This window comes from Cygnus atratus, chromosome Z, assembly GCF_013377495.2.
Source record: "Cygnus atratus isolate AKBS03 ecotype Queensland, Australia chromosome Z, CAtr_DNAZoo_HiC_assembly, whole genome shotgun sequence".
Classification (NCBI taxonomy): domain Eukaryota; kingdom Metazoa; phylum Chordata; class Aves; order Anseriformes; family Anatidae; genus Cygnus; species Cygnus atratus.
The window spans coordinates 15,670,359-15,697,510 of record NC_066396.1 but is presented as its reverse complement, the minus strand read 5'-3'; the positions used below and the strand labels follow the sequence as shown (position 1 = coordinate 15,697,510).

The following is a 27,152-nucleotide window of genomic DNA, read 5'->3' as shown; positions in this document are numbered from 1 at the left end:
AGTTTCTTATGGTTTTGTTCTCAATCGCTCATATTTATAGACAATATTTAAGTGGCCTGTATTCTTGGTAGTTCTGTATGAAACTAGAAAGAAAAACAATCCTTTCCTTGAAAATATTGCCTTTTTAATTATTTTTCTTCTGCAAAGTAAAACTGGCTGCCAGCAGACCATTACTAAACACAGTCAGTGTCTAACCCGTGCACATAGCTGCTACTGCAGCTCAATGTCTGGGATCTCTAGTCTCCTCTAGATGACCTCTGTAGAATGCATGTTTTTACTTTTTTCTTTTTTAAGCTGTATTTATCAAACACAAATCACACAGATATTTTCAACCGTCACACATACATTATTTACAGATCTCTTTATAATATATTTGCCAGGCATAGCATAACTATAAACATACTCCAAGAGAATAGCCATAATTAACATTTTAAGAAGAATAAACAGCTTTCTTAATCGTCTGCTTGAAGTGCATCATTCAGACAGCTTTTCCAATACATTAATGAGTGAAAAACACATCTTACTAATCTAAGTAATGAGGTAAATCACAATGACCAAATTCTGCTCGTCCCACAATTCATACATCTGTTCAGAAGAATATGACCCATGCAGTCCTAAGAGTTGCCATATTTTGATTCTGTGTTAAAACATGAGACAGTATGTGCTAGATGATCATTACCTATTGCCAGTGGCAGTGCTAGCCCAGCCAACCCTATGTGCTTCTACCAGATCTCTGAGAGTAAGCACCATCCTGAGGACTATTAACAGCGTGGGCAAGGCACTTGACCGTTCTTAGCAGTGATTCTGTATGCTCAGGGGGAACCAGGTTTACCTGAGCTAAATTCTGTTTGTCTCAGGTTCTTTTTGCATTTGTCTACTGTTATGTCTGACGTAGAAATGCAAATGGTTTTGAAATAAAAAATAAATGCTGACATGTCCGTTTTATTAACCTCTGTGTAAACTCTGCTGGAGTTCTTTCCAGTTCGGATGCTTAGCTTGAAAGGAATGTGCACGAAGGAGCTCAGCCATGTATTCCACACACTACAAAATCCCACTACAGGCAGCTAAAATAGTATGCTGTCTTTGGATATCTTATTCCAGTTTCATATGGCATATGGATGAGGCTTATGGCATAATGTTGTCCCAATTTTCAAGAAGGGTAAGAAAGAAGACCCTAGCAATTACAGGCCTGTCAGTCTCACGTCAGTGCCTGGTAAAATTATAGAGACGATGATTCTTGAAGTTATTGAGGTGCACCTGGGGGACAATGTAGTCATTGGTCCCAGCCAACATGGGTTCATGAGGGGTAGGTCCTGCCTAACAAATTTGATTTCCTTTTATGATAAGATCACCCATCTAGCTGACCAAGGGAAACCAGTTCATGTGATCTTTTTGGACTTCAGCAAGGCTTTTGACATGGTTTCCCATAGGATCCTACTGGACAAAATGTCCAGTATACAACTTAACAAAACCATCATACGATGGGTGAGCAATTGGCTGACGGGCAGGGCTCAAAGGGTTGTGGTAAATGGGGCCACATCTGGCTGGTGGATGGTCACTAGTGGGGTCCCTCAAGGCTCCATTTTAGGGCCAGTCCTCTTCAATGTCTTTATAAATGATTTGGATGTAGGACTAGAAAGTTTTTGAGCAAATTTGCTGACGACACCAAACTTGGAGGAGTTGTGGACTCAGATGAAGGTGGAAAGGCCTCGCAGAGAGATTTGGACAGATTGGAGAGCTGGGCGATCACCAACCACATGAAGTTTAGCAAAGGCGAGTGCCAGGTCCTGCACCTGGGACGGGGCAACCCTGGCTATACGTACAGACTGGGTGACGAGACGCTGGGGAGCAGCCCCGCAGAGAGGGATCTGGGGGTTGTGGTTGACAGCAAGTTGAATATGAGCCAGCAGTTTGCCCAGGCAGCCAGGAAGGCCAACCGTATCCTGGGATGCATCAAGCACGGCATCGCTAGTCGGTCGAGGGAGGTGATTGTCCTGCTCTACTCTGTGCTGGTGTGGCCTCACCTTGAGTACTGTGTGCAGTTCTGGGCACCACAGTACAAGGACATTAAACTGTTGGAGAGTGTCCAGAGGAGGGCGACGAAGATGGTGAAGGGCCTAGAGGGGAAGACATATGAGGAGCGGCTGAGGGCACTGGGCCTGTTCAGCCTGGAGAAGAGGAGGCTGAGGGGGGACCTCATCATGGTCTACAACTTCCTCGCGAAGGGGAGTGGAGAGGCAGGTGACCTATTCACTGTAAACACCAGTGATAGGACCTGCAGGAATGGTGTTAAGATGAGGCGGGGGAAGTTTAGGCTGCACATCAGGAAGAGGTTCTTCACCAGGTGGGTGGTCGCACACTGGAACAGGCTCCCCAGGGACGTAGTCACTGCACCAAGCCTGTCTGAATTTAAAAAGCTATTGGACTATGCACTTAGTCACATGGTCTAAACTTTGGGCAGACCTGTGCGGTGCCAAGAGTTGGACTTGATGATCCTTATGGGTCCCTTCCAACTCGGGATATTCTATGATTCTATGATTCTATATGGCATACACCTCCTTCAGTCTTTCTCTTTGACAACTTAAGGGCTTATTTTATACCTTGTTCTATATGTAAAATTAGAATAATATTAGTATTTGGATACTTCTTAAACGGCATGGAGGTATGCTATGAGGTGAAAAAGGAAGACAAATATAATAATGATGATTTTGCAGATTTCTCAGAAGAAAACAACTGTAATGATGATTTCCTTCAAGCTTCATGACATAGTTACCTTCAAGCTTTAAGGCACAGTTAATTCAGATGAAATGCTATGGCCTTTAATCTCTGCTGTTGCTGGCCACAAACTCTTTACCCAATATAAAGATTTCATCAAACAGCATTGCAACCTGAATCAAATGGCTTGTCTCATTGCTGGCTGGCAACTGTGGACATTATGTGCTACTGCCTTTTCTTCACAACTGCGATTAGCATTTCACAACACAGCCAAGTTCAGCAGTTAGTCATATAGATGGAGGCATCTGAACCATCACTGTCACTTGGCATTCCTTGCCTCATTTCCAACAGGACCGTCTCTCTGTCGGTCATGTTCGTAGCCCAGATCTCTCTCAATGAAAACATTGGCAAATTTCCCAACACTTTGAATAAGAACAGAACTGGGTCCCATGACCAGAAGATGCATGTGCATCTCTCATCACACTGTAAGCAGCAAATGGTCATGATTGCTATCTAACAGCCCAACCTAAGGGGCTGGTGATATCTGAGAGTTGATTATATTAACACTCAAAGGCATACACAGAACTTATTTACAACACCAGAAAAGATAAAGACTTGCCTAAGGGAAATCATATAAGGCAAAATCTATTCCAGCTACCTTAAAATACTCCTTCTTGGATTCAAGTCAATTACTTACCATAGGAAAGAAAAACAACAACAACAAAATCCCCCCTTGCTGATCAAAAGGCAAAAACATGACATAAGAAATTGCTACAAGTATCAAAAAAATATTGTGTTGAGACTATTTTTCATTAAAATTTACCTGTGCAATTCATTTCCCTGAACATTCCTTGGCAAGAAAAAAGCCCAAAAGGAAAATGCTTAAACCACATTTTCTACTTTTTTCACATTTTTTTTAGAAAGGTGTTTTCTTTATTTCATTCCCAGTGGGTCAAAATTATTCAGCATTTCTAAAATTGCAGAAGAGGAAACTTTTCACCAAATCTTAGAGAGTAGAAGTCAAAACAGAAGCACTGTTTTAGAAGCAGCAGGTATCATTTCTAGTCTAGGACACAGACTGAAGGTAGCTGCTTTTCAAACTTAGCAATGGAACAATTAATAAAGGAACCCATTAAAGTCTGATTGTTGCTGCTAAAAAGGAAGGTTGAATTTCAGTCCTTTGAAGTAACTGAGAATGATTCAGGCCTCATTACAGAGATATAATCTACATTCATACATTTATGTTAGTGATTCAAATCTATTGGGACAGATTGAATTCTGTTAAATAGTGCATCTTTCCTGTGGAACTTTTCTCAGGCTTTCTCAGGCTAACCTAAGAAGTGACCTAACAATACAAAGTAGTGGGGTATTTAGGGATTCAACTGTGCTGTAAAAGAAAGGGTATACAGAAAGTAGAAAAAAAAAGAATGAGACATAATCTAAAAAGCTATGTCAGCTTTTCATTCGGACTCCATTTTGTAAATGCCCTCCCTGTCATCACACAGGATAGAAACACATTCCCTTATGCGTTGAAGTAGTTTTAAGTACTGCTCTGAATATTGCACTTGCCAGAAGCAAATTTAATATGAAATTCTGAACACGTAACTTTTGTATTTAACCATAAGATCTTAAAATCAATATACAACCCATCACAAGCTAGAAATAGGTCTAAGCAGACCTCTTCTTGAGAGGAATGAATTCAAGATAGTACCTGTTTTCAGAGGAGTAGGGGTTAAATATGTCTGTTTGACCTTGCTATTTTCTCTTGCCACCAGAGATCCTAAAATGCCAATTCACTGCATTTTTCAGCTTTTGACAGAAGAAGAACAAAAATTAGAGGTTTCTTCAAATGTATAATTTTAAGACATTATGGCGTTTATTTATTTTTTAATCTGCTGGAATGAAAAGCACTTCAGTTTTAGAGATAATATATTGTATTCATGACCTGGACAGCAAGTGAACATTGACAGTAGCTTTGCAGACATACACGTAAGCTGTCAGGCATTCACCAAGGAGTAGGCTTTTGCTTTTCATTTAGTTTTTATTTCTTTTTTTATTAGTTGCTACAAAAGAAAAGCCTAAGTCAGATTCACCAAAAATTTTCTGCAATGCTCTGCACTCAGTGCAAATACGTGCAGAATAAATACTCTGAAGTACCATAAACAACATCATAAAACATATTGATTCTAACATTAAATGGTTTCATTTTTAAGGCTGTTTAAATGTCACCCCCAGAAGCTGAGAACATAAATTTAAGAGCTAACTCTCTCCAGAATAAACACCATAATTGGAGAAAATCATTTCTAATTTCTGTTGTGAAGTTAACAATATATTTAACATCCTAATCTAATGAATCAGTCTAATTTTAGAACTATTTGTTCTTTTCTGGATTTTCTGTTGTTTAAATTAAGACTGACTCCAAATGCCACATGTAATTGCACAGGCGGTTTTCCATTGCATTCCACTGATCTGCATTATTAAACTGCCTCTATTTCAAAAAAGTTCTGGTTTTACATATTGAGTAACTCCCTGTGTTTCTGCACCGGTTCACTTCTCCGCTGCTCTGTCCTCTTAGCGAATGTTCCACCTACTTGCATTCCAAAACAGTTATTTTACAATACTGAATAATGAACCAACATTCAACATCTAGCATGCTCGCCCATATCCTGTCAGTTCCTGATCCCTTGTTATGGTGTTAAAAGATAGTACATCATATGGAAGATGCCTGTTAATTACTGGGAAAGTTGACAGTTCGGTGACGGGATAGAAATATGAATCTGTCATAACATTCAGTATGTGAAATGACAAATCCATTAGGAGAGACAGAATCAAAGGAAAAACCAACAACATATGCCCCTCCAGGAAAATAATAGCTTGAAAAATCGCTTTAAAATAGCCTTGAAAATGGAAAATGTGTTTCTTTCTGGCAAAGGAAACTACATTAGTTAATTTAAAAAAAAAAAAAAAAGACAGCAAAACATTCAGACAGATTTTATGGGGAAACCTTTGCAATCCCAATAAAGCCCCTTTTGCTTTGAAGTCAGACGCGTGATTCGGTAAATGACTCATGTTAGCAATTAGAAAATGGTCATTTAGGGCCCCAATTTCTTTTGAGACAAGGAGGGTGAGGGTGGGGAGAGAGACACAATAAATCTTGAGAGGCTTAAAAGGAATAACAGGCTAAAGTGTGAACTTTTTATTTCAGCAACGGAAGCGAGAAATCAGTGATTCATTAAAGGAGGGAGAAAGACCTCCATGGAAGCTGGCAAAGAAGAAGGAAAAGGAGCTAATTATGTCTCTTCCCTTTTTACTCTCTCCGACCAGCATATAATCTGCTTTTCCAGGGTCTGCCTGTAGTATATACTTCTTTCCAGCCCCTCCACCAACCCCTCCTCCAGCAGGGGGGAGGGGGAGATCTAGCAGGCAACAAGCTCCAGGTGGCTTTCTCAAGCACTTCACTGCCAAAAAAATAAAATAAAATCCTTCGCTAGAAAACAAGTTTTTTTTGTTGTTTTTTTTTTCTTCCCTTGGAAGGGGGGGGGCGAGGGGGGAAGGTAGCCTCCCTGGAGGGGATTGGTTCAGCCTGTAAGACAGGGAAATTAGTAAGGCATGAGTCTCCAAGCCATGCTGGTGGCCAGCACTCCGAGGAGAAGAACGCTTTAGGAGCAATTAGCAGCGAGCTGAAGGCGGCGGCGGCTGCTGCTGCCGCTGCTGCCCGGAGGAAGCCAGGGCAGCTCCCGAGGCTCCCTTCGCAGCAGGCACTGCTCGCTCCAGCTGCAAAAGGGTTTCAGATGTCCCACCGCTGCTTGACCCCCTGCAAATAAGGGTTGACCACCAGAGGCACATCCCACCTCTGACTTGTAATCGCTGACATTTAGGCTACAGCTTCCAACCTGTTTACAACCAAAGGGGGAGGGAAGGGAAGGGAAAAGGAAAGGGAAGGGAAGGGAAGGGAAGGGGGGGGAGACAAGTTGGGATTTTTCCCTCTCTTTCTTTCTTTCTCTCTCTCTCTGGATTTTTTTTTTTTAATACTGTTCTGGAGAATTCAAAGCAAAACAAAGAAACTGCCTCCTCTGGGGTTGTCAGTGAGAAAGGACGAGTTGTGCAACTGGTTTGGGATTTGCAAAAAGGCAAGGGGGTGGGGATCAGAAGAAGGTGCAAAGCCACAAAGTGTGAGTGCGAGTGTGTGTGTAAAGGGGTGTGTGTGAAAAATCCCTTCCAGCACCCCTTTCCGCTGGTTATTATTTATTTTTGTTGTTGTTGTTGTTCACTTTGCTGTCATCTATTTTTCAGACCTTTCTGCATCTAAGATGGTGAAGAAAGGAGTGAGGAAGAGAACAAAATAACTACTGGGAAGTCTCAAACCAGGTTGGGGAGTGTGTGTGTATGTGGTGGGGGGGGTGGGGAGGGGAAGAGAAAAAGGAAAGAGGATTAACCACAGCAACCCCCCCAAAAAAAACCAACAGCTCTTTTTTCTGAGGGAGGACTCGAAGGATTAAAAGGCAGCAACTTCTGAGGCGATTTGTCCCCTGAGTTATGGATGTTGGTGCACTTACTTCAGGCCAGATCAGAGCTCAGAGGGATCTAACCAGAAGCAGCAACCACCGGCTCTCCACTTGCCTTTTACCAGGTTTTACCCTTCCAGTATGTTTCTTTTGATAAGACATTTTCCAGCGCCCAGAGTTTCAGTACAATGTGCAAATGGATACTGACAAATGGTGCCTCAGCCTTTTCCCACCTGCCTTGTTGCTGCTTGCTGCTGCTCTTCTTGGTGTCTTCTGTGCCTGTCACCTGCCATGACCTCAGCCAGGACATGCTGTCCCCGGAGGCCACCAACTCTTCTTCTTCATCATCCTCCTCCTTCCCCTCGTCCTTCTCCTCTCCTTCCAGTGCGGGGAGACACGTGCGGAGCTACAATCACCTCCAAGGCGACGTGCGCAAGAGGAAGCTCTACTCTTACAACAAGTACTTTCTCAAGATCGAGAAGAACGGCAAGGTCAGCGGCACCAAGAAGGAGAACTGCCCCTTCAGTAAGTACGGCTCCGACGCCGGACCCCGGCTCCCCCGGCCGCGGCTCCCCCGGACCCGGCGCCCGAGGCCCCGGCTGGGGAAGGGCCGGGGAGGGGGCTCGGGGCGGAGGTGGGGTGAGCTCCGCCGGGACCCCGCTGCCCGCCCGCCTCTGCCGCGCTCTCCGGCAGGCATTTGCTTTGCAAATGGCTTCGCCGAGCGCCGCTCGCTCCGCTGCCTGGCAGAAGAGCAAATTAGAAAAGATTTGCAAAGGATGTGGCGCGGAGCGTGTGGGGGGGCGAGGGATGGAGGGTAGGTTGGCGGGACATTGTCTCCCGAGTCTGAAAATCATTATCCCCTGTCATTAACGCGCCTCGACGAGAACGCTATATTAAAACAATGCACCCATCTCCCCCCGTGCACACACGCTCTTCGCTCTCTGAGCCCCAACGTGGCCGCCTGCCCCGCGCCCCGCCGTCCCCGATCCCGGGGAAGGGGCTTTTCCTCCCGCCGCCGCTCCGCTGACACCCGCGCCGCACTCGGGTTCGCGGCAGCCTCGGTGCTGCTCCGCGCCCCATTGTAAACATCTGGGGCTGGACTCGCGCAGACCTCACACACATTTCATTGTCATTTTTTTTTTTTTCGTCTTGAAGAAATGATTTCAAAGTAAAAGCCGTATGGCTGTTTCCATGGCTGTACTTTCCAGCTTTTCTGTGGTACTAATTAGGCTTTTAGTAATAGCGTGCTTCTGGTAATGTATTTCTGGCTGTCAGTGCTAGAAATGTAACATTTATTCGGTTTTCTTGCCTGTGCAGTCTCAAACTGAAGCAACTGTAGTAAATCACAATATATTGCATTGTAACTCTTAAGTGACTGCATCCCACTATAGGGACGTGCTGCAAAAGTAAGCTCTCTTATGCAAGTGTTGGAGTACCGCTCCTTGGTTCTTGGGTTGTTTTTCATAAATCCACATAAACCTGAGGATAAATCTCCCATTAATTTAAAACAACTTAAAGTGACTTAAGTAGCTCCCCTGCTAGCTAATGTGTAAAGTACGGAATACTTGAGCAGGTTGCCCTGCTGTAGGATAGGCATTACTGTTAATTCCACTGTATTTCTATTAAATACCCATAATACAGGCGTACAAGAAGGGAGGAGAGGGCTGATGTATCATATGTTGCTGTTTCACTTGCTCCACCTGGCAAGTTCATACTTTATCATATGCTTAACGTTTGTAAAGGGTTTAGGTGTCAAGGCAGCCGAATCTTACCACTTCCCTTTTATATTTCATAGGAAGCCAAATTCTTGAAAGAAAGAGCTATGATGAAGGTTTCACTTCAATGAGTGTGTGTGGAACTAGGTCCTAGCCTAGCCCTATTTCTCTGATAACTTGTATTTGCAGATGAGGATAGCGTGATTCCCCTCAAATGGGATTCTGCAAACATTGTGTGCATCACAGAAAACACAAAGGCATGCTGTGTAGAATATTCCTGCAGCACAGTCTTTTAGGGGCCAAATTGACAACAGTATATTCAGAGAAGTAAATGCTCGCCTGAGCAGCCCCACTTAGCCTGCAGAACTGTTTAGCGAGTAAAGTTGCAGACATGCATGAGTTTCTGCAAAATCTTGCCAAGAAGAGGTAGCATAATCTGCAATGTACATTACATCTTTCTACTCTTGGTCTATGTGCATCAACAACTCCCTGTAACTCTGGGATGTGATTCCTTTTTCCTAGAGTTCTAGCCAGTGTATCAGAAACAGAACTGGCATTCTGGGTGATGTCCTGGTTATTTTTCACATCTGCAGAATATTTATTTAAGGGGTGAAGAATGTTTTGTTTTGTTTTGTTTTGTTTTTTTCATGTAAATGCTAACCAATGGTTGTGTCACACATAGACGTATCCTGTTTCTCGAGTTTACAAGTAGTGAAGAAAGGACTCCCATCATCCTAGGGCATGTAACTTGCTAACCCCACAGTGTGATACAACAACATCTTTAAACACAAAATGATTACACTTTAGCTAGCAGAAGACAAGTCAAACAGTTATATCTTCCTGTTTAACACACACTATAACTTGCAGTGTGAAATTGTGTTTTCTGTAAGAGCACATAGGCTGAGACCATTCATGTAGACATTTACCATGTCTTAATTTCAAGGGTGTCTGTGTAGCAAAATGTTGCAAGTGACTCACTAAATCTGTGCTTTTCATCACTTCCAGGTAGCTGTGTAATCAGAGTGCTGCCACAATCTCCAGCTGGACTGATTCCATGCAAATATGTGGTATCATTAAGATAGTCTAAAATGTGTAATTACATGTGAACAAATTTCTGCCATGCATAAGGGGTTAGTCAGCCAACCCACTAAATTGTAGCCTGTTTAACGTTAAAGGCTATTTAATCTTTAATAGAAGTTCCTCCTTCAAAATCATGCTTTCCTAAACAAATAACAGTGACTATTGACACACAAGACTTTGTTTGAAATCTAATTTGGAGGCTAATTTTCTTTTTCTCATATGCTAATGTTTAAAGTCCATTTATACTGCAGTAAAGCCTTATCTGTAGGTCTCTAAGATCATGATATGTTGTGTAATTAGACAACAGCTTTCATGGCTGGCTGCCAATTAAGCACTGTCAAGTAAGAAGAACAGTGGGAGAAAGTCAGAATAAACATTCAGAAAATAGAACTTAGTCCCCAGACTTTAAAATGGCTCAAACAGCATCCTTAGATTTTCTCTATAAATATTGTGTAAAGTGCACTAAATAAAAGTTTACTTTGGCAGACATTTTCCAACTTGATTGCTTGGAACTTTTCCATCAGCCTTTCTCTACCTATACGGTAATGGGAACAGAGGTGGCTTCTGAACACACCATCAGGAAGCTAGGAGAACTTGCAGCATTTAGGAGAGCTGGAGTGTGTGTATCTCCAGATAAAAGCAGGACCCTTTTTAGGTCTTGTTTTATTGTTCCTTGCAACTGGAGTTTTGTTCTTAAAGAGTAACATTTTAGTGATAGCTTGTCCCTCAGCACCACAGCTGTGAAATCCCTTGCCTTGGTAGAGTCATTTGTGTATATGAACAAGGACAGCTGCACTGCTTTCTGGAGTCTTAAGTATTTTGGTGGGGGAAAAAAAATAAAATAAAACACTGAAGTGTAATTAAAAAAAATAAATTGCTGTAACTTGACATCTGGGAAGACCAACAATAGCTTTATCCATATGTAAACTTGGAGAGAGAACTGCATGGTGCAGATTCTGACCTGATTTTCACCTAGATAGCTTTCTTGAAGATGGTGAGTCTTTGGGTTTAATGGTTGTCATGCACTGGGCTGCATAATACTTATGATAAACTGCTTCTAGGAAACTTGAACACACTTTTGAGTGTTATGTTATTTTTAATCGACTTTTCAGGCAACCGTAAATAGTGCTAAGAGGCACATGGGCTTCAAATTCACAGTACAGATCTTAGTAGGTGAAGAGTGGTAACACAGTAAGTAAGCAACGGTTAATTAGCAGCAGCTAACGTGCAGGCTGTAGTGGCAGTTCTGCCTAAGCGAGGATTACAGGGTAAAGCCATTATTGAGGTAGATGTTTAGGGAGTGTAGTTTATGTCATTGAGACTGCCCATTCGAGGGAAGAATTACTGGATCGATTCCTGCGTTTTGGACCAAGCAGTGCTATGCAAAGCCTACGGTAGATGGCGGCACAGACACTGTCTGGTGTCACCTCTGCTCAAAGTAGGTGGACAAGGGGCTGGGTCCTCAGTTCTGTGGGCTGGTTTAGCTCAAGCAAAGCTAAAAGCTCTTACACCAGGTGGGAGGCTATTAATTGGCCTTCTGAGCATCCAAAGTGGATTAATCCAAACAGTGCAAAAGCACTGCAGTTGCAGAACAAGAGTTTTCACTGAGAGAGCTAGCAAGAAATAATTAGCTACTGCTCACAAGCTAACCTACTCCAGGCTTTTCCCCTGAGTATGCAATTATCTTTTATGAATGGCTTTAATATCTCCTGAAGTCCTTGGAAGTCTTTGGTTTTGCTATAGTCAGTGTGGGATCAGATTAGCAATATAGTGAATAATAGCAAGAAAGTTTCAAGGCTTGCTCTGTAGGCCAAAAAAATTGTAGACAATGACTCTAATTGCTAGAAACGCTGAACATTGCTAATGAGGGTTTTAAGTGTATGCATGACATGTAAATACAGATTTATAGTATGTATTGAATTGTGTACACACAACAACAAAAGTGTTCTGATTAAGTATACTCAGTTTGATACTCATTTTTTTAAGTATACCTCAAAGATTTGTTGGTACATTAATCTCAGATGTACAGTTCAAAACAGGTTAGAATACTTGGTAAAATACATTCTTTTGCTTCCGGACATGCTTAAGCTAGCTGTTTGGGTTTATCAACTCTTCACAAGCTGGTGTTTGTAAATTAACCTGAGAACTTTTCTCTATTTTTCTAAAGACTAATTAGTAGTCATATGTGTTTTGTTGTTTTACTCTATAAGAGATGTTTTATTTTGTTACCAATTAAAATGACTTAAAATATGAAATAATGTTATCTCAGTGAAGTAAGTTGAATCTTGTTTTTTTTTTCTTTAGTATGAAATTTATGTTTTTATGGAGATGATTTCTCACTTTAGGTTTCTTTTTTTTTCCCCTGCAGAACTCAGTTACATAATTTATAACCAGCAGTGTACAACCTTAGGCACTTAGGATTTATGAATGTGGAAAGAATTGTACTATTTAATGTCTACATGACACTCTCCTGTTACCCTTACTGCATTCCTGCCTTGCAGACCCTACATGCTGATACTGTAGCCCTGTCATAAATCTGTTCAAAATATACAGCTGTAAGAAGTCTTTTTGTCTTCATAAATCTAACTTATAACCTCTTGGGGAAAAAAAAAAATGGGGCAATTGAAAGTTTGTCCTTAAAACCTCAGAAGAGTGAGAGCAAGATGCATACAGGGTCAGAGATGCCATGTTGCTGTTTTAATGGGATGATTCTTAGGTATGACTCAGTCAAAACTTCCCTTGAAGATGGTGGTAGTTGAGTGAGCGCTATAGAATGTGCTTACACTTTTGAAACATCTTGGATGCATTCACTCATAGGATAAGATCCTCTGTTTTGAAATAAAGTATGTTAAGATGACTTTCAGATGTCTTTGAGCTGTGTGTGTGAATCGGGGTCTTTTCACTTCAAATGGGAGTTCAGTCAGATTCTGCTATACGGGAGTTTTCATTTCTTCCGCAGAGCCTCTCATTTCAGAAAGGGAAAAACCATCCTGTTAGCAAATCTTGTTAACCTGTGTGTCTTAAGTTAAAAACAGTGGGTACTTATATGAGCATAGAGCAACATCTCCTCTCATGGAGGTTTCCTGACCTTTCCTCTGAGTGAGTAATAAAATCACATTGGGAAGGTTCTTAATGGGAAAAAATGATCCTTTTAAACAGTATTGCATTTTTATTCATAAGCCTGATATTTGGATGATAGCAATAGCATCATCAAATAATTCAGTCAGCTTGGGACTTGTTCTAATGCTCCTTTCATGTCTTGTTTTTGTTTGTTTTCTCAGTTTTCTGAAGTTTTCTGAATGAAGGTCTTAGAGTTCTTTCCTTCCCAAAACAGCACTGAGTTGACATTTCAGTTTGCGCATCTTGGCACCATTCCTCGCAGTTGCCATAAGACAATGAACTGTCTTATCCTAATATTCTGTGGTTTATCATCTAGTGACTTCTGACACTTTGAACAGCATAAATAGTTTGAAGGTTTATCAGCATTAACAGCCAATGTCAGCTTGATGAGACTCTATGGAAGTAAGCTTTGCTTATTTGGGCTAAGGAAAGCTAAATATCAGATCAGAAATGGAGATGCATTGAGCAATATGAGTACATATATGTGTCTTGGTCACTAGGTATATAGAAGTATACTAGTCTAAATGCATGTATTTATTAAAAAAAAAAAAAAAAAAACCTTCCTTTACTTCAACAACTTATTTTGATGCAATACTTTCACATCTTGCAGCCTTTCATTGTTCAGATACCTTGAACACAAAGAATTCATAATGGTACTTGCAACCACAAGTTTTGTGACCTGAAAAGATTCTTTCCTATCTGTATTAATTGTTTTTGTTTCTAGGGCCAATTTGTTGTAAAACATCTCTGTCAGTTACTACATAGTAAAAGGGAGACAGGAAACACTGTTACATGAAGTTTTGAAAATCCTGCATGGGAAAGCTCTCTGTTTTTATGAAGAAAATAAATATCTTCAAGGGGAGGTGTATGAGGAAAAAATAGTTTATATTTTAATCACTGGATGGATATTAATTCATTAGCTGAATGCATTATTAAAACTGGTTTTGCTACTTCATACGTACAGTGCAACAAATGGAAGTTGCAGGGGAATTAAATGGTTGCAAGTAAGCCTGGTCACACGCTAAATAATAGCTTTAAAGGCACTCTTTGCTTTAAATTAGGTTACTTGTGTTCTTTCTTTGAACATTCAGTTCTAATTGCAACAGTAAATCAAAGAATACACTCAAAGTAGATTCCCATGTAAGGTGGACAACTGGACAGTGCCTTTTTACTGCTACTAACACGTGCATCCAATTACTGGGTTGATATACTCACAGTGTCAGCTGTAAAGCATTCCCATATTTTATAGTTAGCCTAAAGAATTATTAGCCTGTCCCCTTTCACATTTACTTCTAAATAATCTGTCAGTAGTGTATATCTTCTACAGTTAAAGAGGAATTTTCACACGCATTGAGGCTGACTTTCAAGAAAAAGGAAATGTTGAAATTACACCAAAAAGTTTCATTCCTTCCACCCCCAACCCCCCTTCTGAAATTTCTGATATTGTGCAAGAGAGGAAAAGGCTATACTATAAACATGAGTGCTCATAAATTTTATATAAAAACAAAGATCAGATCTTTCATAAACCTTGATTTAGTAAAGCAATATGATGCCTGCTCCTTTCATGGTGGAAAACATGTGAAAGACAAAGTTGGTTGTTTTTTGCAGTTCCTGATTCCTCCTACATAGGGAGCAGAGGTGAAAACGGGGGACCTGACGGGTCTAGTTTTTCTTCCTTCTTCTGCCACTGATAGTAGAGGTTCAAAACATAGCATAGAAATAAAAGGAATGTAAATTTTCTTTCAGGTTCCTAATGCACATCTGTGCAAGCTGCAGTCAGTGTATGTGGGAGTTGGGGAGGGGACACTAAAGCATTTTGGAAGCATTCAGGGTACTCTTTAGTTGCAATTAAGTTGTGGTGCTAAGTGGAAGTTGGGAATAAATCAATGATACCATGCCAGCATTAGAGGAAGGGGAAGGGAATTGTGATGAGTGCCAGAGCAACACTAGAAAGGATGACAAGAAAGAAATAGGGGTAGCATATGTTCCACGTGGGAGACAGGAACGTGGCCTACCCATTCTGGCAGTAGTGAAGCCATTGAATTGCCCCATCTTATCTCACTGCATCATCAGTTTTCTCACTTCCTGAACCTATGAAGCTGCAAATTCATCAAGGTGCCTGTTGAATTTGTTTAAAAGTGTGCAATCAATGTTGAGTTATAAAATCTCCCCACGCCTACCCCCACTTCCATTGTATCTTCTCTAACCCTATTCTGTCAATATGATTTGGTATGTGCTCTGACATTCTCTTCTTCAGATTATCCTCTTCAAGAGGATTAGTAGCATGCATTATTCCTAGTGTCAAAATCAGTGCTGACTACTTGCAAGCAGAAAGGTGATCATACTTGGCCCTCGGGAGTAAGAAAAGCAGCCACAAACAAACCTGTGTTAAAGAAGAAAAAAACTGGGGTTTTGGTGTGTTTGTTTGTTTGTTTGTTTGTTTGTTTCACTATGCTAGTTTTTCACTATCCACTACATTTGGTATGAGAAACATACACCTGAAGGACACCTATACATCCGTAGACTTCTAAGTGTTTTAATTTGGGAGGGATGGAATAGGTTATTTTTTATGACTGATATGTTTAGTGTTATCAAGTATGTCATCTTTTGTAAGCTTATCTTTAAGATTTAAAGTAGTTACATAGTTACAAGCTCATATATCCAATAACTCTTACTACAGTGACGATAGGAATATATGCTCTGTGAAAGAACACAGAATGACTGTATTTAACATGAAGTAGGTTTTATAGGACTATAGTTTTTGTGCCACATTTTCAGATGTTTGTAACAACATTTTAGGAGATGCTAAGCCTCCTTATACTCACTGAAACTGTCTTTGACTTCAACAGAACAAGGTTTGTTCACTGCGTATTTCCCAGATAATCATTTTTTCTCTGTGGATTTGCATGGGGGTAAACATTAAAAAGGATAAACCATGTTGATCTGGAAGTACCTCTCCCACCCACGTGAAGAATCTAAAACCTTTGGCAACTTTAACCTTAGTTAATATCACTGTGTCCTTCTCCCCTTTCTCAAGGAAAGCAATGCGGTGGACATGGCCCATATCTTGATGAGAGGACACGTTTCCTTTGTCAAAATGCTACTGCTAGTAACCACAATACAGAGATTAATTGTGTGCTCACTGAGAATTTATAGCTGCAAAGCTAATGGTAACATGAAAAGAAGCAGCAGAAAGAGACTAGAGCTAACTGTCTGAGCTGAGTGGTGTCCACTTGTTACTAGTCTGCCTCAAGGTCTGTATCTGGATGCTCACCTGGCTCTTCAGAAGCTGAAATGATAATTTCCTCCTGGAAGAGATATACATGCAGTTTTGCTGCTACCCTTACTGGGTATCTGGGGCAGAAGTAGTTAATTTGTTCAAGGGACTCAACCATGTGTAAATTGGAGTAGAATGTTCATACAAACTGAGTTTCACCAGGTGATCTGAGGTACAGACATCCTAAACATTCCAAGCTCTTCAAAACTAGTAGTTTACCTGCTTCTGTCAGAAATATCTCGGAAAGTGAGCAGCATGTAACTAATAGAAGGAAATGAGCATTTCAGCCTTTATACTTACACGTGAAGATACTGGATGAAGGCACATATTGTGCAAGTATGCAAATTATTATGAACAGAAACATTTACTGTCATGTCTATTACTTTTTATTTACAGAACAGCATTACCTCTGCTTCCTATAACTCATGAGCTCACACAAAAAATAGCTCACTTCTTAGGGCAATGCACAGTTTAAATTGCTTAAGGAGCCATAACAAAATTTACTAAAGTTAGCAGTGGGAGCTGCAAATCATGCCCTTTCTGAGACCCAGAATGGATTCAATTCAAGCAATTTTGCTGCTTCTCTTGGATTTTGCTTTGTGGCCAGCCACAATCCTAGGCCAAGGAAGATGGAGGGAGATGCTGAGATCATGCAGACTAGCAATCTATCAATCCTGGCAATGACAATGTTTCCTATAGTCAAAACACTGTGGGAGATGGTGCAGGATAGGGAAGGGGAACAATACTAACAATAATCTCTTCTCCGAGTACTATGTGGAGAAATGTGCCATTTCTCTCACAGCTTCACATGTGCAAATGACCTTGAGGGTGGGAATTGCAACCCCACTCTGTACATTTCATGGGAGTTAGTAGTACTGTTTGGTACTTTCTTTTTTCATATTCCATAAACCAGTCAAGAACAGTGATTGCCAATTACTTCACAGCTGGAGAAAGTTGTATATTAAGGAGCTACAAGATTGAACCCAGTGATGTTGCTAAAAATATTGCTAAAAACATTGCTAAAACATTTTAAGATCATTATATGAAAGACATAGAAAGATTACTACTAGTAATGCAAGTGTAAAATACCTCATTATAAGAGGTTTGGGATGAGGAAATTCATTGCAGGTGGAGAACAGCTACTACTTGAAGTTTGCAAATAAACTGGCTGGAAGAAAAGGTCCAGCACCAGCATTCTTTGATGAAGCAAATTTTCGTGTAAAATTTAGAAACATTCTTTAAGACTATGATGGAATTTTAAATCATAACAAGGCTGAAAAGCATATGTACTGGAATAATGACATGGACATGTGAAGAACTAAAGGCTCACATCCTTCAGCACAAGAGGTGAAGATAGCCAAGGCATAAAGGGATCTGGGGGTGTTTTCTGATTTCTCCAAGCTTCCCTAGCTGATAGCCAAGCAACACAGAGGAGGAATCTGTTTACTTCAAAGGGAAAGGGAAGAAGACTGGACAATTTGGTACAAGGATAGTCTATAGGAAGTAAAACTTGAGTCTGTGAAGTGTAATAGAGTGTTAGCGATTGTGAAATATCAGGTCCCGTATATGATTTTTGTCCATTGTACCCCAAAATTTATACATATATTTGTTTCTTGTCTCTCTTTGGCTCCTTGCTGTTTATAAAATCAAGGTAGTAATACTTCTTCCATGAGCAAGGGTGTTATGAAAACACATTATTTATGAAACACACATGTAACATGGCGATGAGTGCCAGGAAAAAAAAAAAAAAAAAAAAAAAAAAGCCCACCAGGAAGGTAATGATTCTCTTTTTACAGAAATGCTTGGTTATAAGGAATAGGAAGGGCAGTTTTGTCCTCTTTATAGAAGGGAAAGAGTAAGCTACTAAGCTACTTCTTAACTCCAGCAGACTTAGGTGTTTGTCCTTTGATCAGCAAAAACTTAAGCTTCCACTGGAAAAGAAACATTCCATAGCTTCTCTTGAAAGCACTGTCAAGATTACTTAACAAACACTGTATAGCGTAATAGAAAAGTTAATGGCAAAATAGCTTCTGGAAAAACATGGGTGTAGGCACAAATTGGATCTGCCCTTCTGTCATGCTGATCTGAGATCTGGTTGTGCTGCATGACCATTATGATCTTAAGGGATATCAACCTTGATTTTATTTTAAAGGTCTAAACATTAGGATGTTTCAGCTCAAGGATCCATATAATCCCCATGATTAAATAGTTAAAATAGTGATTTATTTCACTTTCTTCTTCTTACTGTTAGGCCTACCAGTCAAAGGAATTTGAGCATGATTTCTGCCTAATAATTTTCATATTTGGTCCTATTATGCAGTTTTGGCACTGCCTTAATTTCTCTGAAATGTTGCCTAGGTCTCGGAGTAAAGCTACAGGATTTTTAATATTATTATTATTTTATTTCTTTTCCTACCTTTCTTTTTATTGTAGATATCTCCTCTTCGGTGTCACAGACATTACTCTTTCAGTTTAATTTATTACAGTTACTTTTATATGTCACAACTTCTCTTTGAAATGACAGCCATCCAAGTTAAAGTCTTTTCAACTCTAGTGAAAACACATATAATGAGGCTGACACTTGGCTCATGTGGTATTAATCTGGTCCCTTGGTCATTTCTTCTGTGTCTCCTGCTGCAGTCTGCTCTGAAAAAGACATATCTGCAGCTGGGGAGTACATAAGATTAACTTCCGCCTCTCTGTGGCTTCTTGCCTCAGACCACACACCAAATAATTCCTCAAAGCATTATCCAGATTTGCTCAAAATTCACCATGCTTGCTTTATTCCTTCAGTTCTGCCACACATGCATTTGTGGACTTGCTTGCAGCTGATTCTGCTTATGAAACAGGAAACATTTTGCAAAGATGAGGATTTGGGGACAAACACTATTGTAAAATATCTATAATATTTTTTCTGTGGAACTCTTTCCTTTTAGGTTTGCTGGTTTTATTAATGTACACAGTAGATCAGAAAGGTCAGCAAAATGTAACCTTTTTGGTTTTCAACAGTACTCAGGGCATAACAAACCCTATCTAGTCATCCAATACAAACTAAATTATAGTAACTGCTGTGTCCAAAATGAAATAAATAAATAAATAAATGAAAGCAAATAATGGTGCTTATATTGAGAAAGATCTTTAGTGTTGCCTGATCTATTAAATTCAGTAATGTTGTAAAAAAAAGTTGTTGCTGGGTTGATGGGAGAAATGTTAGCTCTCCTATCCAGGGACCTTTAAATCTTAATCACCATTTAAAATCCTTGAAAAGGGAGCAACAGATGTAAGGGATATGTGTATTTGTGCTCACACACCAATGCAGACTCAAAAAGTATCTGTAATGATGAGCAGGAAAAACAATACCTGCAAACTTCTCACTGCTTTCTGTTACCTTGTGGTCAATACAAGAAGTAATAGCTGAGGTTACCAGATACTTCTCATTAAGTCCATACGGGGATGGGAACATATTTTTCGTGTTTGAGTAAACTTCAGTCTGACATCTTTTAATATTAGTGTTGCTCACTTTTCAACTAACTATCTTGTATCAGTAGTTTCAGAATCTTTCTTCCTCCCAGTGCATGAGATCTAATCATTTTCAGATACAGTTTACTGTAAGACCACCAGCCACATCACACTTTCTGTTTTTCACAGTAGTCAAACATAAACATATACATGACCTTTTCATTTATAGATGTTTTGTGTCCCAAGCTATGGCTGTTCTACCTGCAAAACTCCTGTTTTACACTCAGACACATACTGATAATACAAAAGTAGATTGCATGATGATGCAACTAATGTTCTTCATAAGATAAGTTTCCAAAGAATCTGTAAAGGCCCTAATGAGCACTCATTTTCACATCTAATCCTTCAGTACCTATTGCTGTAAGAACCTCCAAGAGCTTGCTCTATCAAGTTTATGACGTAAAAACTCTCACATTGTGAAACATCTTGTGAATAAGTAGAAATCTGTATTATTTCATTATTTGGACATGTGAGATTAATGCCTCCAGAAGGACCATAGCATATGTTTTACCCAAGCAGAGGATGACAAATGTTAGAAACTTCTAGATATCTAATAATAATCTTAGAGTTTAGTCAGTTAAAGAACTTATGTCATTCTCTTGTTCCAATAAATACCTTCCTAATAAATTCTAGTTAACATGACCTTGTAGTAGCAGAGTTTCTTGGTTTGTGATTTTATTATTATTATTATTATTACTATTATTCCTCATCCAAATAGTAGATGTGTTTTCTGGTTTTGAAGGAGAGCTTATACTCACAAGTCATATGTCACAAGCCACTAAAAGTGTCAAAATCTTACAGCAGGCCCTTGGTGGCTTGTTAATCTCTCCTTTTTTTTCCCCTTCTTTTTTAAAGGAAACAGACTAATTCACTTAAACATAATGAGAGACATGCCTGCTATAGCCTATGTTTTAAAAAGTGTCAGCCCAAGCAAGATCTGTCTTATTTCTTCACCCTTTTTCTTGGATCCAACAATTAAACACAAAGCTGAAAAATACAGGTTTTTAAGGCAGAGATATTTAGTATGTCAAATAAGAAACGGAAGTCTTTTTCATAACAGAAAAATATGCAAGTGTTAGGGTAGAGTTTTTCTTCTTTGGGCCCGTCCTTCCAAATGATCATCAGCAACATGCAAAAGATAAACCTCTGTGTTAAACAGGGAGACCAGATATATGTCTAACCTCTTGCCCCCATTTTTCTAATTGGCTTCCATTAGGAACAAAAAGTTAAAATACCTCTAAACCAAAATAACGATATGGTAAGGTGAACTTTTCAACTGCTTAAGAACTTTTCATAAAGTGATAGTATTACAAAGTCCTGTTTTAGGCCAAAAGACTGTTCTACTGTAGTGATATTTCTATACTTGGACCAATAGCTCCTCGTTTACTTTTGAAAAGTAATGGCCAGAAGCTGCATGAGTTGCAGCAAAAATAAAAGTAACAAGTAGTAAAATTCTTACTTGTTAAAGAAAAACTACAAATACCATGCTTTAGAACCTAGGTTTCCTGTCCAGTGTTGGGCTTTTTCATTCTATAGACATTAGCTAGCCAAATCTTGAAATATAGCTATGTTATTTCCTCTTTTTATAGACACAGAGACTGAGGCAGTGTTTAAAGACCTGGATTTTTTCTTTTTTTAATTTTATTCAAGCTTATTCCATGCTAAATAACGGACTGATGATTCTACTCTGTTCCTTATTTTGAGTTCACAATACAAGGGATAATGTTCATGTTCTTAATAGAAATGGGATTTAAGGGGTGAAGTGTAATTGTTCAGTTTTTATAGCAGAGTATGTCTCCAACATAGATGTATACATATGAAAGATTAAATGATGACTTTAATGCTAGTTAGAGATATAGAAAGTAAAAGAAAAGTTTAGAGAAGGGATTGAAAACAGATAAACTATTCTGTCTAATGACAGAGACATTGCAAGGTAGCTTCTCTTGCTAAGCATACCCTTGAACCAGTGTAGATGAGAAAACTGAAAGTATTTGAAAAAAAATTGACCTCAATGAGTAAAGCTAGGAGCTACTGGTAATCCGTAAACTGTCCTTTGGAAGATCTGGATTTGGGAACTTACTTTGTTTTACAATGAAAAATAAATATTTCAAGTATTGCTAAAGTATTCACTACTGATAACAGCTGAAGAGAGATACTACTGATACTAGAGAGATACTAGCTGAAGAGATTCACTACTGATAACAGCTCCAGGAGAGCAGAGTCTGAAAGCCAGCATATTTTGCATACGGATTCCAAATTCATAATTTTAATTGCTTCCTTCTCATGCTGTTGAGCTTTACAGAGGAGTTAGTGTTGGAGAGATTTAACTGAAGAAAAGGTATTCATCCAGGAACAAAAGAAACTTGCCTACAGAAAGGCAGGAGGAACAGGTCTGATATTTTAAAAAATGAAGAGACTATTGCAAGCAGGCATTCAGGGATTCGAGTGGTTAATTGCAAAGACACAGAAACCTAAGGCTGTGGGCAGCCTCTACTAGAAGTAAGTAGACGAGAAGTCCTCCAGCAATTTGTTAAATTGCTCTGCTGGAGTTTACTAAATCTCATCAGCTCATGTGAGCATTCCATAACTTCCATCATGAAAAATCACCCAGAAATCACCCAGTTTAACTTTACTGGCTTAAACGCAAGATATTATCTAAAGCAAGTGTGTCCACTGGAATGTTTGGAGATCAGCTAAGCTCCATCTGGGATTGGTGATGAGCAGCTGGAGACGGGAGTTTTTTCTGCCAGTGTAGGAAAGAATGTTTTCACTCCTACTGAAATCAGTGATACTGGAATTTCTGGACTTCTCAACAGCTGAAATCAAAAAGTGTCTAGTGACACTGAGATCAGACTTCATCAAGGCATAGACAGGAAGAATTTTATAGTAGAGATTATCATTACTTTGAAATATCCAGTATTGACACTGAGAGAGGTAGGACATGAAACCACATCAAGACTGACTTCATGATTCATAGCAGAGAACCAGGATGCTTTAGAATGAAAAAAGTAAAGGGAGTGCTAGCAGGAGTGTCATTTGATATAAAATCACCAAAATCATTTAGACTTTCAACAGAGAGGGTGGAGTTTTGACCCTGTACCTAAGTGCAGCAGTCCAGGATCTCAGTTATGCATTCCTCATATTTCTTTCAAATTGGCAATGCAAAATAGCCAATTTTTTTCACACCAGGATTTCAATTTCTATCAGGAGTATCATTTCAGCACCTTATAAAAGTAATAGAACCACCTTAGAATCTAGTCCAGGAGAAAATACCAATAGATTTTATGGGTTGTGCCAATCCTGGAAAAGGTTACCAATGTCGATTTTGCAGAAGGCTGAAGTAGCCAAAGGAGAAGGTCAGTTGTGGGATAAAAGGGAAAAGGAAATTAAAACAGAATTCTTTGTTCTTCAAGCTGCAGAATAACCAGTGGGGAGGCAGAAGCACTCTGAAACTGCATGATAAACTTCTCATCTTTTTTGTGCCCTGCATCTACCTTAAAAATTCTGTCTTTTCTTTATCTGCATAAACTTCAAAGCTAAAACACTAATGCTGGAACCATTCTTACTAGATAGCTTCAGCAGACAATTTCTGTGAAAAAGCAGTCTATGAATGGTATCAGCAAAGTATTTGTTACCTCTCCAGAGCACTAACTCATTCCCAGGATGGGCACATCCAGGTGGCTTCTCCCACTTACAAACATCAAGGTTTTGGCAGTTTGAGACATGTAGGTAGGCAAGGAGCAGTTATGTGGCTCTTGGCCTAGAACAGGGAAGTCCTGCAAAGACATGCAATATGTAACCAGTAAGTTTATGGTACCAAAAAAATAAAATAAAATAAAAAATAAAAAATCTGTACTCATCTTTCTCTGGCATCCTTTTTACATCAGCTTTTGGTGGAACACTTTAAAAGTGGTTGGACAGTCCAGTGTTCCAGGATCAAGGTTCAGCCAGCATTGTTGCATGCCTTATGATGACTGAGGTGTTCTACTGCAAGCACAGCCTTACCATGGGCATTCATTACACTTGGTCAGTGTGTATCCATTAATTAAAAACTTGTAAAGGCACAGGACTTAAAAAAAGACTCTTGGGAATTCTACTATGGTCCCTGTTATTGCTAATACTTGCCATATAAATTTGTTCAGAAGCTTACTGAGTTCAATTAACAACAGATAGGTTCTTCTCATCATACTCTTTAGCTAAAGGCTGTTGCACAATCTCCCTCCTTTACATGTTACAATTAGTTCTTATTTTCAGTCAGAACACATTCACAGTCAGTACTACTCCTCCTGCTCTTTTGACAGCAGGTTTCTTCACTGCCTTTTCCTCTCTAAAGCTCACTCTAAAGCTTACTACCACAACGTATATACAGGGAGCTGATACACTTTTTTTTTTTTTTTTCTCATCTGCTAAACTTAATATGTCAAGTTCATTGCTAAAGAGAGCCCAGTGTGCTGAGCAATACCCTCACCATATTCCTGCTGGTCCTGGCCATGAAGCACTGTAGCTAAATCCATATGGACTAATAAGCTATGCATCTTAGTGGATCATGTTAATTCATGTGTTGTACCCTGAAAGCATATCTGTCTTGCTTTCCGAGTTTAGTATCTTTACTGGGGCAGCTTAGTTTGATGTATTTCTTTTCTGGATATGTTTCTAGCCCTGGATGGTTTTGTGTAGACATGCCCTTTTCTTGTAAGCTAATGCTTTCATTTTCCTGTCTTGTAGAGCTGCTTCTAGGTGCCTGGTCTTAAACTAAAATTGCACACCATGTCCCAGGCCAGGTTCTGCCCTCAATGCTCAGGACTCACACTATTAATTTCTCAGAGCCAGCGGAAATGAGTAGTAAGAAGAATTCTAATATTGCCAAAACTAACAAACCCCCAAACAGACCTTACACCTGTCACATGCCCAATAAATAAAAGAAATGTAAGAATAGAAATGGAGCTAGCTTACAATATATTTAACAGGACAAAATGTTGGAAAATTTGAAGTCCTCCATTAAGAGCGATGGTCAGAATACAGCTGATATAGGCGAAGATGAATTGAAGCTATTTATCACATAGTGTTTTACTCTCATTGATTTGGCACATAAGGCTTCTCTTTAAATTTAGAAGTGGAGAATTGGTTTATGGGTGTTTTAGGGGAGGAACTCATTTTTCCCACTTCCTGAAAGATATTGAAATGCCACAGTATTTACCATTCAGTGAATATGAAATATTGAAATAGACTCTCCTATAAAATCAAAGTCCAGAATAATGTCAGTTTATATTAAACACAGCATTTTATGGAAATTAATTTAAAATATATTTTAAAAACTGCCAAAATTGAAATTTATTTTTTGCTATAGTGAGTTTAAATTACAAACAAAAATGTTTTTTCTTTGTAAAAGTATAAAAAATAAATTGTATGATAATTTTTAGAAAGTTAAATTGAAAATCTTGTTGAAACCCATTATTTCTATGGGAAAATGAAATGAATGAACAGTCATACTTTCAAATAAAGTAATGGTTGGTCATAAAATTTCTACATATACTTCAGGATATATACTTCTATATATAGCTTCAGAATAAGAAAGGAATTGGAGAGTAAACAGATAAAAGCTGATAAGAGAGTTCTAATACTCTTTGTCAAATAACCAGGCTCATCACTAGAATTAAGCTAAACACAAAGAATGATTATATTATGTTTTGCACAGGCTTTTGTCCAAGTCCTGACACCAGGCAAGGAGTCTGATTGGCCATTAAACATCTTAGCTGGTGTTTGAGGCTCAAGGTACTGATTTCTGTACAACTGAAGGAATAGAGTTCCTGCGAGTCCTTAGGTAGCTCTGGTCCCTAAGAGGTATTGGATCATTGAATTAGAAATACCAGAGAACTAGGGGGCATACCACTAATACTGGGACCTAATACTGTGCACAGAACTCTTGGTTTCCATGCAGAAACCTGTCCACAGGTTATCATCTTTTTTTTATAGATGGAGAAGGGTAGAAGCAAAGCTGTATCTTTACTTCCTTGGCTTCATTCCATTGTATTTATCAATGGTTTTAAGGCTAACATTAGGAAATATGCTTGTTTTCTCCTCCTGACATTTTTCAGGAGTGGCAAGACAACTGCCATAAATTCTGGATACAGTACAAGCTGAGGAACCAGGATGTTTTTCATGAAGTTGTGTCTTTTATAGAAAATACATATTTGCATTTAGAAAAGCACTTTAGGAAACAATGTGCTTTATGTGGCTGTGTATTTGCACTGAATATAATTCATAGTGGTCTCTTACTTCCATGTTGAGGAGGGATGAGGACAATGTGCTAACTTTTTTTTTTTTTTTAAATCTTGTGACAGAGCTTTTCACAATAGTATTTCCTGAAACATTTAGGTATAATTTCACTTGTTTCTGACATTCTAAGTTAGATATATCAACCAAAACTACTCTTAGCACTTCCTTGATGCATCAACATGTCACAGAAGACGTGTGGACTGTTGCATGTAATGTAAGGAGATAATGGGCACCACATGATTATTTTTTTTTCATGTTTTCTTTTTCTTCTACTATCTGTATGTCTGGCTTTAATCAGTGACTTCTCTGTGAAATGTTGCAATTGGGCCTGAACAAGCTTTTTGCTCTTCTCTGATATGGAACTGTGGATTATAGGTGAAACTGCATTAAGAGGCTACAGAGGTTAACTATGCCTGAAAGTTTCCAGTACCATCCACATCACTTGACACTCTCAGCACACTACATAAACAATCTGGGAGAAGCTATCAGAGCTGCAGTTGCCCATCCCCTGCTCTATCTGCTTTAATTTTGAAAATTTCACACATGGTGGTGTATTTTGGATTGATTAATTTAATCATTCAGCTAAGATGGTTGGTCAGCTGCACATACTATGTATGGTATTTCTTTCACACGTACAAGGAAAAAGGTTCTTACATATCTTCAAACTAAAGAGTCTTCCTTTCCATCTAAAAGGTCTCCTTTAACTTGAAGTACCTAATCTTCTTTTTAAGAATAGTTTGAAGTAATTTAGGTAGACACCTGCATACGTTGTGCTTGCCAATAATTTTGAGGCTCTGTAATCACATTTAGCTAGTTTAAAACCTTTTTTTTTTTTTCTCTGTTGTCCCATGAAAATTTTATATAGACCCAGAAGCTGGCTTTCATTGGGAAAACTGATTAAACAAAAGTGTTGTCAAGATCATAGTGTAAACATACTGATAAAAG

The 27,152-nt window shown here is 39.1% G+C and overlaps 1 protein-coding gene across 7 annotated transcripts in view; it reads left to right on the top strand.

Moving 5' to 3' along the window:
* The first annotated feature begins 6,302 nt into the window (after positions 1–6,302).
* The window catches only part of FGF10 (fibroblast growth factor 10), a 65,335-nt gene continuing 44,485 nt past the window's right edge, over positions 6,303–27,152 (top strand). The window contains exons 1-3 of one of the 7 annotated variants that reach the window (XM_035566156.2): positions 6,303–6,575; positions 7,009–7,083; positions 7,182–7,745. In XM_035566156.2, coding sequence (XP_035422049.1) covers positions 7,409–7,745 — 337 coding nt within the window. In that variant the 5' untranslated portion in view covers positions 6,303–6,575; positions 7,009–7,083; positions 7,182–7,408. Of the gene's footprint in view, positions 6,576–6,864; positions 6,888–7,008; positions 7,746–27,152 lie in introns of those variants that run through there. The other 6 variants (XM_035566157.2, XM_035566161.2, XM_035566159.2 and 3 more) reach the window with 6 other exon arrangements.